This window comes from Anastrepha ludens, chromosome 3, assembly GCF_028408465.1.
Source record: "Anastrepha ludens isolate Willacy chromosome 3, idAnaLude1.1, whole genome shotgun sequence".
NCBI classification, from domain to species: domain Eukaryota; kingdom Metazoa; phylum Arthropoda; class Insecta; order Diptera; family Tephritidae; genus Anastrepha; species Anastrepha ludens.
This window is the reverse complement of record NC_071499.1, coordinates 94,611,808-94,627,797: the sequence shown is the minus strand read 5'-3', so window position 1 is coordinate 94,627,797 and position 15,990 is coordinate 94,611,808. Positions and strand designations below refer to the sequence as shown.

Below are 15,990 nucleotides of genomic sequence, written 5' to 3'. Positions count from 1 at the left end.
TTCTTACAGAGCATTAAATATTGAATCATCATCAATCTATCAGCTACTTACCGTTTATTGAGAAAAAAATTATGTACTTAAACTTTAGGTATTTTTATAAATATGAAGTAGTTAATCAAACTGTACAAAAAAAACTGACGTTTTATCTAGGAGATGATGGGAAAATCAATTTATCATATAGGTATGTGGATGAAGTCAATGAGTTTCATGTAGCTGTTTTTATGAAAACATATAACTTAAATTAGAGTGACGAAATCTTCCGGACCAACGCAAAATATTTTGATGGAGCAGTATTACCCCCTTGCAAAGCAGAGCTGCAAAATTACAATGAACCGCGTATATTGCACATTTTTGGAGGCATGGTTATCCCTCATAGCCGACTATGGCTATGGGAGAATTGAGATGATATACAATCATACGGTACGAAAGAGATCAATTGCCGAAATCCATCAATGATATATCAATCAATCTCACAAGAAAATCTTGGCGTTATAAAAATCTAGCCGTTAGCAAATTACATATAAATATTTATGTAGTAAAGAATTGTTATTTCGAATATTTAGGAATTTCAAAATTTTTTTTTTTTTTATTTTATTTTATAAAGGTTTACATAACAATAAAATTATTATACAAACTGAAAGTAGTGCAGCGCTAGCATCGGAGGCTTTCGGCAGGCAGGTTGATTATGGCTCGATTAGATCCGACGAAGTAGATCAGTATCTTTGAGATAGTTAATATATATAATATAGATATGTTGGCTTCAGTTGGGTTTTTTAATATTTCAAGAGGGTCAATGCTCCGAAAGTAATGATGTTTAGTCGATGCAAGGTTAGGGCATGAAGACAGAAGGTGATTTATACTCAGAGTGGAGTTGCAAAACGGGCATAGATTGGGTGGAATGCTTTGAAGTATATGGGCGTGTGTAAGTATTGTGTGGCCTAGTCGAAGGCGTATGTGTGGTGTGACCATGTTCGTTGGGATTGACTCACTAAAACCTGGTTTTACACGCTTAGGATTAACTAAGGAGTAGGGATGGTTATAATTACTCCACTCGCGTAGGAGGTCACTTTGCCTTTGGTGTTTTATGAAACTGTAGATGTCATGTTTAAAGATGATATTGGTTGTAATGGTAGGGGTGATCCTCATTTGTTTAGCAATTTGGTCAGCATGTGTATTACCATTAATATCTGCGTGGCCAGGAATCCACATAATTTTGATTTTTTGAGGTTTGGTAGTTAGTGCCTCTCTTATGAAATCAATTATGTAGTTAGAGTTGTTGTAGTTCTGGATGGCCGAAAAGCACAATAAGCTATCAGTGCACACTATGAATTTGCCCTTGTTTTGGATTGCATACAAAAAAGCGTTAGAAATTGCAACTGCTTCCGCTGTAAATATCGAGCAGAATGGGAATAAGAGACCATAAGTTATTATTTCTTTTTGCTCTTTTACGACAGCATATGAAGTCTGTTCTGTCTTAGACCCGTCGCTATAGATCAGCTTCCAGCCCATGGCTCTGTAATTCGCTGCGATTTCAGAAAAAAAGGATTTATATTCTTCACGAGATATATTCGCTTTACGTTTTAGTGCTAAATTGTTAATAAAGGACGCCTCTTTAAGTAGCCAGGGTGGGTTTCGATGTTTACTGATGTGAACCCTTTGCAGCGGTAGGTTGCTATCTTTAGCAAATTTTAGACAGAGGTGGATGGTTGACGGTATCTTAGGAATACGCTTTCGAAGTGTAGCAAGCTGTACATCTTTTCGAAGTGCGTTGTTCGATGTTGTTATAAGTTTAGCGTAAAGTTTACCAATACAGTCTTCTGCGTTATCTGCGATAGAAGTTAGTCCAGTTTCCGCAAAAATATTCTTCAGAGGAGTTGTTGGAAATGCTCGTAGAGATCTTCTCAGGGCTGTATGGTAGGGAGCCGAGAGTAGCTTTAATTTAATTTTAGCATTATGTCCGTAAATCTCCAAGCCGTACTGATAAGTTGACGTGATAAGAGCCTTTGTGACGTTTATCAACAATGCCGAGCCGATAAATGAGCGCTTTGTGGACAGGTACTTAATAACTTCTAATCTAGAACTTAGTTTACTTCTTATATAATGACAGTGTTCTGTAAAAGTGTACTTTTTATCTAATATTAAACCTAAGAACTTAAGGCTATTGGTACAGTTTATATTAATGTTGTAAAAAGTAAGTGAGGGTACATCGCAATTTAATTTTTTACATATATGTAGTAATTTGCACTTATCGGGAGAAATTGAAGCGCCTGAAGTTTTGGACTAGGTATCAATTTGATGTAGAATTTCTGTGTACGTTCTTATGATATCTGTATTATTAGACTTTTTTGAAAATATGAGTACGTCGTCAGCGTAAGCTGGTCTTCAACAGTGCTAAATTTCGATAAAATCATACTCAACTCATCAAACGCTATAGTGAAGAGGATCACAGATAAAGGTGATCCTTGAGGAGTCCCATTATATTATATTGATCGAAACAGATGATTCTACTGATCAGTGTGATATGGATAAATAGTTACGAATAGTAATGGTCGAAATTCGTCAATATGTATACAATGGTGGCATACTATTATTTTCTCTTTGTCATTTGCCATATTTGTAACCATCCCGCAAACCTCTATCGCAGAGTGCTCCGGCAGACGTTCATATCACTATTACACATTGCACACATATGTAACTCATATAAAAATAATAAAGCTTGCGAAAATCAATAACAATAAATTGATTTTTACTTATCTTGCAAAAGTTGATTTGATTTTGATAGTAGCAAATGTATGTATTTTGGAATATTCTTAGCTTCGATCTGTCGTATTCAGATACATTATAGTTTTGAAAATACGTATGATTGTTTCTTAAACAGTAGCTTAACATTTCTATTTAATCTAATCATTATGCAAATATATTTAAATTCTATAAATTTTAGCCCACAATACTGCTCGCACCGCGCAATGCTAAGTAACCTGCGACAATATCAGATGGTAGTGTTTTTACAATGGTATATTCTTCGGAGTTGGCGTAGCGTAGTTTGGTGTGCGGATCAGTGTACGGTGCAATCAAACCGGAAATGTCCGAATACTTTTTAGGTGGCCGCAAAGAGGGTGGAGCATTAAACGACGAATCTAAACGAAATAAGAAAAAGTTAATATGTATAAATAACAAACAAACAAAAAAGATTCTGGAATTATAACACCAAATTAAACTTTCGCGGCGTTTTGATTTTTATCAGTTCATTTATCGTTATGATTTATTTGAAAGCTACACGTCTCTACATCGTAGCCTAGAATAATAACTTGAAGATAAAAAAACGCACGATTGTACTTACAAGACATTGTTCCCTCTGGCCACTGTTGTGTCTTCTCCACAGAAAGTATTTGTTTCAGTGATTTGAATATGTGTTTCTTTCCACCTAGCTCAATATAGCTATATTGCGTATTTTTAAAACGTATTTTTGGCGGTTCTTCGGACATATCGACGCATTCAGGGCATATTTACAATTAGTTACAACAAGTTTACAATTTTTCTGGTTTATAGATAGATGATTTGAAAGAGCACTAAATATTACATATGTTTCTAGAAGGCGAATCCACACAAGGTGACTTCGCTATAACAGCTGATTTTGAATACCAGGGTGGGCTACTTCTTTGTTTTGCTTATTTTTTGTTTACATTCTTATTGAGATGTTGACAATCAAGCTTCCAAACTGCAAAAATTATATACATGTACCAAGAATAAAAGATTACAAGATAGTGACAATCGTGGGACTAATAAAAATTGCAAACAATAAAATGAATACAAATATTACATTCTTGTGTCAGAAAATCAATCATCAAATAAAAAAGCATTTGGAGGCTTTATATTAATTTGAGCTTTCACAATTTAACTCACGCCACTTCGTGTAGTGTAAACCTCACAAATCACAATGTTATAGCTTGCGTGACTGAATTTTCACAAACATGTAACTTCTCCTCCTTTTGTTTGTTTGTTTTGTGTTGGAAAGGAGCCTAACTTTAGACTTGACAAAATCGCAAAAAATAAAGTAACTGTCGGCATAAGCCATGTCTAAGAAGGCTTTATTTGTTCTTTTTCAATTCGCTTTTAATTTAATAATGCTAGTAAAACGAAATGACGGGAAGCTGTTGTTGTGTTGTGAGTGCGCGACTAAGCGCAGCAGACTGAGCGAAACTAATATTATCTATTTGTCTTCTATTATCTTTCTTTTCACATTTCTAATATTAAAACTGTTGTTATTGCTCGAATGCCACCACCTTATATAAATTCGCCTTGACTGGTGCATTTCACACTTAAAACCATGGCGAATTGCTTAAAATACTGCAATATGCTCTTATCTTTTATCCATTAGATAATCTTTCAGTTTATCAATAAGCAAACATAAGTAGCAATTGCTACCATCCAAGGCAAGGTGTACCTTTCTTCCATTGACTTATCAACCAAACAAAATAAAAGCAAAATCAGACACACAAACATCATTAACAGTGAGTCTACCTTTGGTATAATGCCACGACAAGCTCAGCTTGTTAAAAATTTGAAACGTTTTCGACTAGTGACATTTGATATCACAGATACTTTGCTAAAGTTTCGCAAGTCTCCAGGAGTACAATATGCTGAGACGGCGGCGTTGATGGGTGTAAAGAATCTTGACCCAGTTCGTTTACAAAATATATTTCGTGATGAATTCAAAGCTATGGCAAGGAAGTACCCAAATTACGGCAGCAATTCTAAAGAAATAACTTGGCAAGAGTGGTGGGTGCAGTTGGTGGACAATGTATTTAAACGAATAGACGATAAATTGCCGCATCCTCAAATACGTCGCATTAGTGAAAAACTCTTTGAGCAATACCGTTCTAATGAATGTTATGTGCATATTGACGGTAACTTAGAATTATTGGAAAAGATACGCGGCAGTTGCAAATATGTTGGTGTCATCTCCAATAGTGATCCAGGATTGGAACGTGTATTGAGTGATATGAATATTAGACAAAACTTTGACTTCGTGTACACCTCATATGATCTAGGTGTTGAAAAACCCCATCAAGCTGCATTTGAAAAACCGCTGGAGAAATGTAATGTGTATCCCCATGAAGCGTTGCATATTGGCAATCTATATGATAAGGATTATTTAGGCGCCATTAATGCTGGTTGGAGCAGTTTACTAATAACACAGTCGCTCACTGAAATGAAACGAGCGAAACCTACTCATGTGTATGCCAGTTTAAAAGAAATGCATACTGCACTAGAAACAACCGACATCCAGTGGTAAACATAATAGGGAAAGTGTGCCTAAGCTGAAAATCTTGAGACTGAAGTTAAGTGGAAAATGTATCTATGTATATCAACTTTGGATTTTGTTGAAATTGTAATCTTATTGTTAAAAACACGAAACAACATTTTTACATTTTTTGTTTCAATGATAGTATAAAATCTTATGCATTTTTTATTTGTATAATGTAAAAAATGTAAACATAAAAGAAACTTGTAAAATTTCGAAATATCTTATCGAAAAATACAAAGGGAGTTTTCTTAAATATTTAGTCTTAAGTTCAACGACATGCACACATAATAGTAAGTATGACGATAAGCCTAAAAACTGCTTGAAACTTCAGAAATACTTTATGATTTATTGCTAAGCAAAGATTAAAAACAAAACCTTATACAAGAGACCTAACCGAAGACACCAAACTTTTCACAAAAGTATCTGAATCATGTATCTTTACCAGTACCATCTGAAGTTATGGACGATGCTTGTGTTTTTTTATTCTTGACGCTTGATGCAGCTGTAGGCTTTTGTGATCGCATTGTTTTTATTTGCTCCAGATTCATGCGTTGTTGTATATTAAGATTAGTCACGTGATTTAGCACAGACTCACTCGTCAGCTGCCAGTCACGCTCTAATGCTTCAGGATCAACATCCTTGTCTTCTAAACGCATTTGCATATCAGAGTAAAAGTCACAAAATAAAACCGGATCTTCAGTGCTAGAAAGTGTCCGCGTACTGCAGTATTGACCCCGCTTGAGTAAATCCTCGTTATTAGTCTTTTCATCTAATTGGCGAGACGCAAGTGGGACCTGCAGTATAAGTTAGCCATTTAGCGAACTATTCAATAATAAAAAATATAGTTTTTATGTTTAACCTGTTGTTGTATTAGCTTTTCATGATGTTGTGTTATTTGCATTTTCAATTTTCTGAACTCTTTCAATTCATCTTTTACAAACTCCAGATAGCTGATAATATATACAAATATTCAGGCATATATTTAGACACAGTTATTCTAAATTTACCTACCTATACATTTTGGCTGTTTGCTTTGTGAGAGCTTCCAACGAGTTTATCAAGTTTTGCATTGGTTGAGTCTGAGCCCCTAAATGTGGTTGCAAGCGCTCCGCCTGCACAACCAGATCTTCACTGAATTGTTTCGAATAACGCAAATGCTCTGCAATTAATTCACGTTGACGTCTAAGTTTTAGATAAGATTGCTCTACGTAATCGTTGCGTCGTATCTGGTCTAGAAATGCTACTAGATTATGCGGTTCACGCAGTAGAAAAGGCGAATCAATTTTTTGTGTAATACGGCCATCATTCTGCACAATCCAATGATTAATGCCATATACTGAAATGGATATGTGATGCAGAAGCAAGTGCAGCACTAGTACAAACATTGATCTTTGGCGTTGCAGGTACATTAATGGCAAAGTACTTCAAGCTGAGAAAATCTACTGCTCATGAGAAACTAGTTAGGGCGTGGTAACCACTTACAACAATTAAAAGGCACTGCTGACTGGTAAGTCTATTTAATTTCAGAACATTTGGAACTTTCTCGCGTATATCTGTAGAAAATGTATTTGGTTGTTTGGCTGCTAGCCATCGGTGGTAATTGAACCGTCAAGTTTGATTATTTAACGATAGGAACGCAAACGAAGGTTCCCTACTTGATAACGATTTCGACGGTGTGTTGTTTATAACCAGCCGGCGGGTTTTTTGTTTACATTTGTATTTGATCACAGAGTTGCTATTAGGTTATCTTTTTACTTTTCGAAATATTCGACTGGAATTAATGTTTTAAGGATTGCAGTAAAAGTTTTTAAATTTTATATAAGAAATAATTTTTATTATTAGAACACATTCTAATCATATAACTTAAAATTATTAGTTTTTTTTTTAAACCAATATTAATTTCGAACGGAGGTTAACTGTCACTCTGACAGTTCTCTTTTTGGTCATTCGCCACGCGCTGGTGTACGTGTGTGTGTATGTGGAAGAATATGCTGCACAAAGAAAACTTGGATTGAGTTTTTCGATTTGCCATCTCCTTCCTTTTGATCCGCTCGTTTTTTAGTGCTTTAACCAAAAAATTTTTGGATAACGTCTGCGTTTGCTGTTTACTATTATTTTTCACTGTGTGAAAAACAAAATAACTTTCGCAAATTACACTGCAGATTGCATTTAACTTACAAATAGGAAAGTTGCATAAAGTGCGCGAGCAATTAATTAGTGGAATCGCAAAAGCAAGAACCAATAAAATTACTTCATAAGTAAAGTGGAAAAAGGCAATAGTGCAGCGCGGCAGTAATAGGAGCAGCGGCGCCAGCAGTAGTAGTGTCGGTAAAAAGTACATAAAATAATTATAAAAAGAAACACATAGAAAATTACGGCCACCGTTAACACTTTTCGTACTTTTGTTGCGAATTGATGCTCAATTATTGTTGAAATTTTGCTGGCGGCGTGCGCTCTAAAAAAGTGCCAATAATCTAAACGGCTGGCAGAAATAACAAAAGACAAATACTTCCGCGAATCAACGTATGCAACGGAACACCAGCAAGAAGTCAAAAAAGCGACACGACCACAATTTGTTGCATTAGAAAAAGCATCTGCGAATTGTTTATAATTAAATATTACAATTCACAAACCTATCGACAGAGTATATATAATACTGTTAATTTGTAATTGACAAAACAAAAGAATAGAGTTTTTATAAATTCGCGTTATCATTGCTGCGTTGTGTGGCGGCTTTCGTTAAAAATGGCTGCGGTAAATGATTGCTTCAGTATTGGATCATCTGTGCTTTGCACGACCTGTTTCAATGAGGAGGTGGAAGGCGAAGTGCTCGCATTTGATCACAACACAAAAATGCTCATACTAAGTATCCTTTTCAAGATAATTATTACAAACCTTTGGAAAACATTAAATTTAAAAATGTTTATATATCATAAACAAAAGTATATTGTTTATTATTTACATTTAGGTATATGTAAAGTGTAATTTCCAAATCAATCAGCAATGGGCAGATGATATGTTTTCAACAAGCAGGTATTCTGTTTAAACAGAAAAAATAAATTTGTCTCGTAAAACAAACGGCAGCTAAGAGCAGTTGTATATCCTTTCAATTGTTTCCACGATGATTTGAGAGTTTATTTTGAAAATAGAGCAGTACTTAAGAAATAGAACCCGTTAAATGTATAGACTTTATTAAAACTATTTGGTTTATCTTTTAACTTCATTTGTCGTAATTTCTGCTGCATTCGCTCAGCTTGAGAATCAAACTGTCGCAGAATAAGAGAAAGCTGCATCGCTTATAATTTTGTTGAGGTCAATCATCCGATGCAACTTTTGAGTAAAATGAATACTTAAGTATGTGTTATGTTGGTATTGGTATAGTTGTTTACATAAACACCTGTTTAGTTCTTGCTCGTACTAAAAGTTATATTAAAACTAAGTTAAGCTACTCAGTCCTCGTTATGACATTTATATACGTTTAACGTAACGTTTACATATGTATAAATATAATATATATATATATGAAGGATATATATATATATATATATTCCTTCAATATGTGATGTGTTCCTGGATATTATCATAAAAATATAGGGGCTTTGAGAGGTTGCGAGGCCTTTTTAGTGCCAGAAATGGTCATCCAGGTTCGCCATTGCCTGTCGAGGAAAGTCCACTGTGTCCAACCGAATGGTAGCTACGTACAATCATTTGGAAACGGTCTTAGTACGAGTAATACTGAAAATAATTAAACGTATTCAAAATGTTATTAAGGAGTGGTTAGTGTCTTGCAATATCAAGGTTTTAAACTACTTGAACAGGACAAATTACATGTATAAAGCTGTAGTATATGTAGGTACCTTATATGTAGGGCAAGATCAATATTATCCAAATCTAACACGACTCTAGACTATTGTCTGTTGTGGTAAGATTAATAATAATATTCAAATTGTTTTAATAACTGCAAAATGTACAGTGGCGGTCGAAAGAAATTAAGAAAAAATGCGGTTGCTTTTATTGAATGTTTATTGTTTTCTTTTTTATTATTATTATTTATTAAACAGTATAAAATACAGTGCTTAATGGATGAAATAGAGTACAAACAGCTTAGGTCATTATTGTTTTTTATTATAACAAATTATGGGGGTTAACAATAAGTAAATACAAAAACTTTTAATGTTTTATAATTAAATTTTATGAAAAATCCTAAATGCATATGGGCTACGTATAATTAAAATAATTATTAATTTCATTGAATTTAATGAAAAAATTGTTAACGTAATAATAATAGCAATAATTTTTACTTAGCTGAGTTTCCTTTGCTTGCTCTTGATGCCACAAACTGCCGATGCATTAAGTTTATGAGATGTGTTTAACATAGGTTTCCTTGTGTTTCGTTCATAACAGTAAAACTTCGTTCACTGAATGGCCTGATCTTGTTAGGGACAAGGGCTGCCTATCAGGCAGAATTGCTAAATATTTTACAATAATAGCGTTAATTTGTTAAATTAGTTCCAGCCCAAAAGTTTTCCTATAAATGTAATAACTATTTAAAACAGAATGTCGTTCAAAAAACTCAGAGCAACTAAATGATGTGTACGTGTTGAATTTGTCGCTATGCAGCAATGTTCAAGTAATCAAGGAGTGTAATGGCAACTTCGTTGAGGATCCACAAAAGTTGAATTTGGAGCAGGTATAAATGCCAGACAACTACTTTGTTGAAAAAAATACTAGAGTATGAATAAGAAACATTGAAAATCGAACACATTTCAGATAAAAATTCGACTACGCAATACAGTTCAGCAGCGACAGACGTATCTGAAGTCGAGAAATGCAGACGTTAGCCTGGAGGCACAAGAGCTCTACAGAACAATTGCAAAGCAATTCAAGGTATATTATATAACTTACACAAGTCGTATGAAGTATTTGCTTTTTTGTAGTTCTGCAGAATATGCTATGCTTTAAAATTGATTAATGAACAACATGCATGTTTCGTTCTTGTTTTCCAGTCTAATGAAGTATCCTGGCAGGGAACTAACATTCAAATATTTAATGAAGTCACTGTTTCCCCACCGTATCGAGTGGAAAATGTCATTACTACTTCTAATAACAAGACTTTATGCAATTACATCAAGAAAATGGTAAGAATTTCTTTATATTGGAAAAAGTGGCGCTAATTATTCACTAAATTGTATATGCTCGTTCTCCTTTCATACTTGTTAAGATCGAAAAATTCTTCGAGAGCGCATCACAGGACAACAGCTCAGCTGCTGCGGGTACATCATCAGCTTCTTCGTCCACATCTTCGTCGTTGTCATCGTCAGCACCCTCAGCTTCAGTAGGCACATCTTCGTCGAGTAATGCGGCTGCAGGTTCACCTGTGCCAGCAAATTAATAGAAAAGACCACAAAATCGTTTAAAAAATATATATACTAAAAAATCACTAAATTCCCTTTCGTTTTTTTGTCTTGGATACCTTCATGATAATATTGGGGTGGAGTGAATCCTTTGGAACTACAGTTACGATGTACTATATTCTGTTATATAATTTTGGTTTGTTGCCTTTATTAATTAGTATTTGGTAATAGTATTTCTTAGTCAATGTAGATTTATTTAAAGTTTAATTTGGAATTTCGAGATCTTGAATACTATGGGTAATTTCGAATAAAATGTGTGGAAAGTCGGTTTTTTTATCGGGTTTTAACAAATTTCGTTAAAGTATGTTTATGATTTTCGGGATAGTTTTCGAACTATGTAAGAAATTCCTATATATGCTTATAAATAGTTTGTTAACGAGATCAGAACTACGTTTAAGATGGCGTGTTTAGTAAATTAAATTTTTTTCAATGCTTCCAAGGGTTAAATCAACAAACGTATGTTAGGTGCAACCCTGTCTGAATTTATTTTTGACATTTCCTTTTGCAGCCCCTCTCAAATATTTGTGTATTTTCCCATGCAATGCATTGAAAGTTGTGTGATTTCTTTTTATCTGAAATAATTATTTATTATAATAAGAAACTGTGTCTTTAAATAAATAGTACTTCTAACGACTTAAGAGTAAGCTTAATCATGGAGGAAGTACAACGTCACAGTGTGCACACACTTATATTTCGATCGTTAAAGCGTACGCACGACATGTTTGTTTCGAACCAAAGCGCATTGCCGGAAATTGACGAGAAGCTGTAAATAAATAATAATAAACATTTAATTCCACTGCAATACTATATACTGAATGCATTTCAGGCTGAAAATACGAAAATCCATCAAGGCAAAAGACACATACGGACTCGTGTTTGACCGCGTCTCTAAAGCTGCTGAGACAAAGAAACTAGCAGCAGCATTGGCAGTTGGCGCGCTAGAAGGACCAGAGCGTCCACTTGCCATTACAGATGGAAGCTTAGTTGGAGAGCACAACGCTATGGTGATGGCAAATGACAAAGATGGAGGTGTTGGAATGGAACAGGCCAATGGTAGTACATCTCTCGTGGTCGGCTCAGGTGTACGCACTGGCACAACCGGCAGTAATGTTCAACTGATACCAAAGAAAGCGCCTACTATCCCCAAACCGAGTTGGCACGCTCCCTGGAAGTTGTCACGTGTTATTTCCGGTAAGTGTCACGCATTAGTGAGCATCTTAAAAATAATTTACGCCTTCCAAGTACTTTCACTTTTTTCTTTTGTTTTAATTTTTTAGGTCACTTGGGTTGGGTACGTTGCATAGCTGTAGAACCAGGCAACGAATGGTTCGCAACGGGCGCCGGTGATCGCGTTATAAAAATCTGGGATCTGGCCAGTGGCAAGCTGAAGCTCTCACTTACTGGCCATGTAAGCACAGTACGCGGCCTAGCGGTGAGCGCTAAACATCCATACCTATTCAGTTGTGGCGAAGACCGTCAGGTAAAATGCTGGGATCTCGAATACAATAAAGTTATACGCCATTATCACGGTCACTTGTCAGCTGTGTACTCTATGGCGCTGCATCCAACAATTGATGTACTTGCTACTTGTGGCCGTGACTCCACCGCTCGTATTTGGGATATGCGTACTAAGGCGAACATACATACACTCACCGGACACACAAACACTGTGGCTAGTGTAGTTGCGCAAGCTGTCAATCCGCAGATTATAACCGGTTCACATGACTCGACGGTGCGCTTGTGGGATTTGGCCGCAGGCAAAAGTGTTTGTACGCTGACGAATCACAAAAAATCTGTGCGCAGCATTGTGCTACATCCCACGCTCTATATGTTTGCCTCTGCATCGCCAGATAATATTAAACAATGGCGCTGTCCGGAGGGCAATTTTGTTCAAAACATCTCTGGTCACAATGCTATCGTTAACTGCATGGCTGTAAACGCGGATGGAGTATTGGTGTCCGGTGGTGACAATGGTACAATGTTCTTTTGGGACTGGCGCACTGGCTACAATTTCCAACGTTTCCAAGCTCCTGTACAACCCGGCTCAATGGACAGTGAAGCTGGTATTTTTGCTATGTGCTTTGATCAGTCCGGTTCGCGATTGATTACCGCCGAAGCAGATAAAACAATCAAAATTTACAAGGAAGATGAAGAGGCAAGCGAAGAGACACATCCGGTCAATTGGCGACCTGAGATACTAAAGCGCAGAAAATTCTAAAGAAAATCTGTTATTATTTTTGGTTTTATGAGCAGATATGAAGTAAAGAAATTTTATGTTAAGCAAATGGACTAAAGTCATGTTTTTCATTAATGGAACCGACTATGAAGGAAAAAGAAAAACAAAACGCTTGTTGGGCTCTGGTAAAGTAAAGTGCAGAGCGGATTAGGAATTTTTCTATCGAATTACGTAAATGGCGTCTTGCGACTAGTATTTGTCATTATCTCTAGATATGATTAGCCGCTCGGCAAGTTTTAAAGTGCTGCCTTATGTCTCTCACCAGTTGGCTGAGATGCCTCCTTAAGTGGTACAGTGGCGTTGCGCTGATAGTCAGGTAGAAGTTGGGATAATCTCTTAGTCATTCGCCGAGGGCATTACATCCTCATATTGAAGATGTTACTCTTAAGGAGATCCATTCACTTCACACCCATGGATTTAAGGGATTTATATGATTTGTTCTGATTGAAGATACACAAAATTAATTAAACTTATTTAATCTTTGTAGCTACATTAGAATACTTAAAATGAAGATAACATCTCACGTATCTGGAAAATAAAACAATATTAATCTTTTATACGAGTACATGAGTGTAGAAAGAGAAAAGTGCCACAGAATAGCGTTCTTCAACTATGAATACCGAACAGACTATTTTCCATTGGGGGAAAAGTAATTTATTAATAAAATAAAATGTTTTTTTTTGCGATATCGGTCATAGCTACTCGTGAACTGAAAAACATATGAATTTAAATTTAATATTATTCGCATGAATAGTAGTTTCCTCTCGCCGTGATGAAGTAAGTAGTTTCCAGATAAATCTGTTTAAGCATTGTATCTCACAAATTGTTTGCTCGATATTCGCATTAAGAATCTAGCAACTAAGCCCTTCATGGTGCAAAAATTTAGTACGAAAATCCTATGGTTTTAACCTTGCTCAACAGCTGCGATGGAGCTGGTGTTCGAGCTGACACTGCTTAATATGACTAGCAAAGCTTTTGGTAAACAAAAAGTGATCTTATTCAAGAATACGGAATCGTTGACTGCAGACTCACTTGACTCAGGCTCCCACTTGAGATGATATACTCAAGGTTACTGCTGATTGCGCAGCCATCTGTATAGGCTCGGGATATAAAAAAAAACAAAAATAAATAATTGGCGCGTACACTTCTGTTAGGTGTTTGGCCAGGCTCCTCCTCCTATTTATGGTGTGCGTCTTGATGTTGTTCCACAAATGGAGGGACCTACAGTTCCAAGCCGACTCCGAACGGCAGATATTTTTATGAGGAGCTTTTTCATGGCAGAAATACACTTTGAGGTTTGCCATTGCCTGCCGAGGGGCGACCGCTATTAGAAAAATGTTTTTATTAATTTTGCTTTCACCGAGATTCGAACCAACGACCTCTCTGTGAATTCCGAATGGTAATCACGCACCAACCTATTCGGCTACGGCGGCCGGGATATGGTCCACTGATTTCTGCCGTTTTTGCGACCAATCCCCCAAAACTTGAACACACTTTCTTCACGAATGTGATACCATAGCAAGAAGGAGTATACATATAGGCCGTTTCCCACCAAAAGAAAGGCACATATGTTCAGCCCAACCCATCTCTATCTTTGATTTATTGAGAGAGCTGGTTTGTATGAGATGCTTTATGAATAAAGGACACAAAAAAACCTTAAAATCGTAGTGGAAACCTACACCCCTTTTATTTCATTTAAGCGTATGATGTCGATGCTTAACCCCTGACAACGCAAGTGCGAAAGAGCTGCTGAGTTCATGCCTTCAATTTTCGGGTCAAAATGTTGACCAAAATGGTGTTTCTAGCTAAAAAATGGGCTAATGGTACCATCGCTCCAAACTCCGCACCAAACTGTCACTCTCTGAAGACCGATTGTCTTCTCGACTATCACTTGCAAATTTTCCGATCGCCAGATGAAAATGTGCTTCGATTTTGACTTCTTTTCAGTGAATGCACTGTTTGGGCTACGGAAAATGGAAATAAGATTGCAATATTTAAACGTTGTTCAAGCGTAAAGTGATTTATTTAGATACGCGGTGATATGATACTGAGTTTCTGTCTACAGACTAGCACTAAAATATCAGCGAAGAACTCCTACCCAGAAGCCGTAGGTAAATGTAACAAGGAGCAAAGGTTTAAATACTTTGAAAACCTCAAAGAACAATCTGATATGGTCGAGTGACTCATGCAGCAATGCTGGTACGACTCGTCCCCGAAAACACCAACACATGTGATGATATCTCGGCAGAAGAGAATTGGGATTAGATAAATTATTGTGAAGAGATGCTTCATGGCGAGGAGCATAACCCATTTCAATATGTATCTCCCAATCGGGGAAGTCGGAACACTGTAAGGTGGACATTACCACGTAACGATATGTATGTACATATTTCAAAATATCTGAAAATAATTGCAACGGCTGCAATTTTGATATGTCGCACCCTAAATACAAAAGGGTCACAACTCAAAATGTACTTCTGCTCAAATATGAGCGAGACGTTATCAATAAAACGGTCCGCGGATGACATATGACAAAAATCAATTTTTTGTTTTTTGGTAGGACTGTTATAAGCTTACATGGCAAATTTCAGCGTGATATGTCACATAGTTTGTTTTCTGTGCTACTGTAAACAAGTCAAGTTCGAGTGTGGAAAATTTTGAGTTGTGACCCTTTTGTATTTAGGGTGCGATATGGTAATTATACAGCAGTTAGCTCCTTTTCCATTTAAGCATTAAATTAAATTATATATGAAATTTTGCCAGTTAGTTGCAATTGCAATTACACGTGGCGCCTTATGTACATGCATTGTTTAAATAATTATATAAAATTGTACATATAATTGGAGCTTACATCCCTTACGCCCCGTGTTTGGCTGAGCTCCTCCTCCTATTTGTGGTGTGGGTCTTGATGTTGTTCCACGGATGGAAGGACCTACAGTTTTAAGCCGACTGTGAACGGCGAAAGGTTTTTCACAGGAGGAGCTTTTTCACGGCACAAATACACTCGTAGGTTTGCCATTGCCTGCCGAGGG

General features: G+C 36.3%; 5 protein-coding genes across 5 annotated transcripts; 3 read left to right on the top strand and 2 right to left on the bottom strand.

The window, feature by feature from the left end:
• Positions 1 to 2,392: 2,392 nt before the first annotated feature.
• Positions 2,393 to 3,638, bottom strand: LOC128858503 (INO80 complex subunit C). Its single transcript, XM_054094855.1, has 2 exons — positions 3,341 to 3,638; positions 2,393 to 3,137 (listed from the first exon to the last, which is right to left on the bottom strand). Exons 1-2 carry the CDS (start codon positions 3,483 to 3,485, stop codon positions 2,938 to 2,940), a joined length of 345 nt encoding a protein of 114 aa, XP_053950830.1. The 5' UTR covers positions 3,486 to 3,638; the 3' UTR covers positions 2,393 to 2,937.
• Positions 3,639 to 4,338: 700 nt separating this feature from the next.
• LOC128858501 (rhythmically expressed gene 2 protein) lies at positions 4,339 to 5,535 on the top strand. Its single transcript, XM_054094853.1, has one exon. It carries the CDS (start codon positions 4,532 to 4,534, stop codon positions 5,294 to 5,296), a length of 765 nt encoding a protein of 254 aa, XP_053950828.1. The 5' UTR covers positions 4,339 to 4,531; the 3' UTR covers positions 5,297 to 5,535.
• On the bottom strand, positions 5,447 to 7,180 carry LOC128858500 (uncharacterized). The gene is made up of 3 exons (XM_054094852.1): positions 6,320 to 7,180; positions 6,168 to 6,258; positions 5,447 to 6,102 (listed from the first exon to the last, which is right to left on the bottom strand). The coding sequence occupies exons 1-3, from the start codon at positions 6,715 to 6,717 to the stop codon at positions 5,737 to 5,739; spliced, it is 855 nt and encodes a 284-aa protein (XP_053950827.1). The 5' UTR covers positions 6,718 to 7,180; the 3' UTR covers positions 5,447 to 5,736.
• A 142-nt stretch (positions 7,181 to 7,322) lies between these two features.
• Positions 7,323 to 10,753, top strand: LOC128858502 (LSM12 homolog A). Its single transcript, XM_054094854.1, has 5 exons — positions 7,323 to 8,174; positions 9,865 to 9,998; positions 10,079 to 10,195; positions 10,315 to 10,446; positions 10,530 to 10,753. The coding sequence occupies exons 1-5, from the start codon at positions 8,054 to 8,056 to the stop codon at positions 10,698 to 10,700; spliced, it is 675 nt and encodes a 224-aa protein (XP_053950829.1). The 5' UTR covers positions 7,323 to 8,053; the 3' UTR covers positions 10,701 to 10,753.
• Positions 10,754 to 11,239: 486 nt separating this feature from the next.
• LOC128858499 (pleiotropic regulator 1) lies at positions 11,240 to 13,007 on the top strand. The gene is made up of 3 exons (XM_054094850.1): positions 11,240 to 11,487; positions 11,549 to 11,913; positions 12,000 to 13,007. Exons 1-3 carry the CDS (start codon positions 11,375 to 11,377, stop codon positions 12,938 to 12,940), a joined length of 1,419 nt encoding a protein of 472 aa, XP_053950825.1. The 5' UTR covers positions 11,240 to 11,374; the 3' UTR covers positions 12,941 to 13,007.
• The last annotated feature ends 2,983 nt before the right edge of the window (positions 13,008 to 15,990 follow it).

Bases quoted from the DNA above. Each gene is read 5' to 3' on its own strand.
- LOC128858503 (XM_054094855.1), bottom strand. From the start codon at position 3,485: ATGTCCGAAGAACCGCCAAAAATACGTTTTAAAAATACGCAATATAGC. The intron at 3,138-3,340 runs GTAAGTACAATC...TATTTCGTTTAG, and splicing joins GCCAGAGGGAACAATGTCTT to ATTCGTCGTTTAATGCTCCA.
- LOC128858499 (XM_054094850.1), top strand. From the start codon at position 11,375: ATGGAGGAAGTACAACGTCACAGTGTGCACACACTTATATTTCGATCG. The intron at 11,488-11,548 runs GTAAATAAATAA...AATGCATTTCAG, and splicing joins CCGGAAATTGACGAGAAGCT to GCTGAAAATACGAAAATCCA. The intron at 11,914-11,999 runs GTAAGTGTCACG...TTAATTTTTTAG, and splicing joins GTTGTCACGTGTTATTTCCG to GTCACTTGGGTTGGGTACGT.
- LOC128858501 (XM_054094853.1), top strand. From the start codon at position 4,532: ATGCCACGACAAGCTCAGCTTGTTAAAAATTTGAAACGTTTTCGACTA.
- LOC128858502 (XM_054094854.1), top strand. From the start codon at position 8,054: ATGGCTGCGGTAAATGATTGCTTCAGTATTGGATCATCTGTGCTTTGC. The intron at 8,175-9,864 runs GTATCCTTTTCA...TATTTAAAACAG, and splicing joins CACAAAAATGCTCATACTAA to AATGTCGTTCAAAAAACTCA. The intron at 9,999-10,078 runs GTATAAATGCCA...AACACATTTCAG, and splicing joins AAAAGTTGAATTTGGAGCAG to ATAAAAATTCGACTACGCAA.
- LOC128858500 (XM_054094852.1), bottom strand. From the start codon at position 6,717: ATGTACCTGCAACGCCAAAGATCAATGTTTGTACTAGTGCTGCACTTG. The intron at 6,259-6,319 runs GTAGGTAAATTT...ATATATTATCAG, and splicing joins CAAACAGCCAAAATGTATAG to CTATCTGGAGTTTGTAAAAG. The intron at 6,103-6,167 runs GTTAAACATAAA...CTTATACTGCAG, and splicing joins AAAAGCTAATACAACAACAG to GTCCCACTTGCGTCTCGCCA.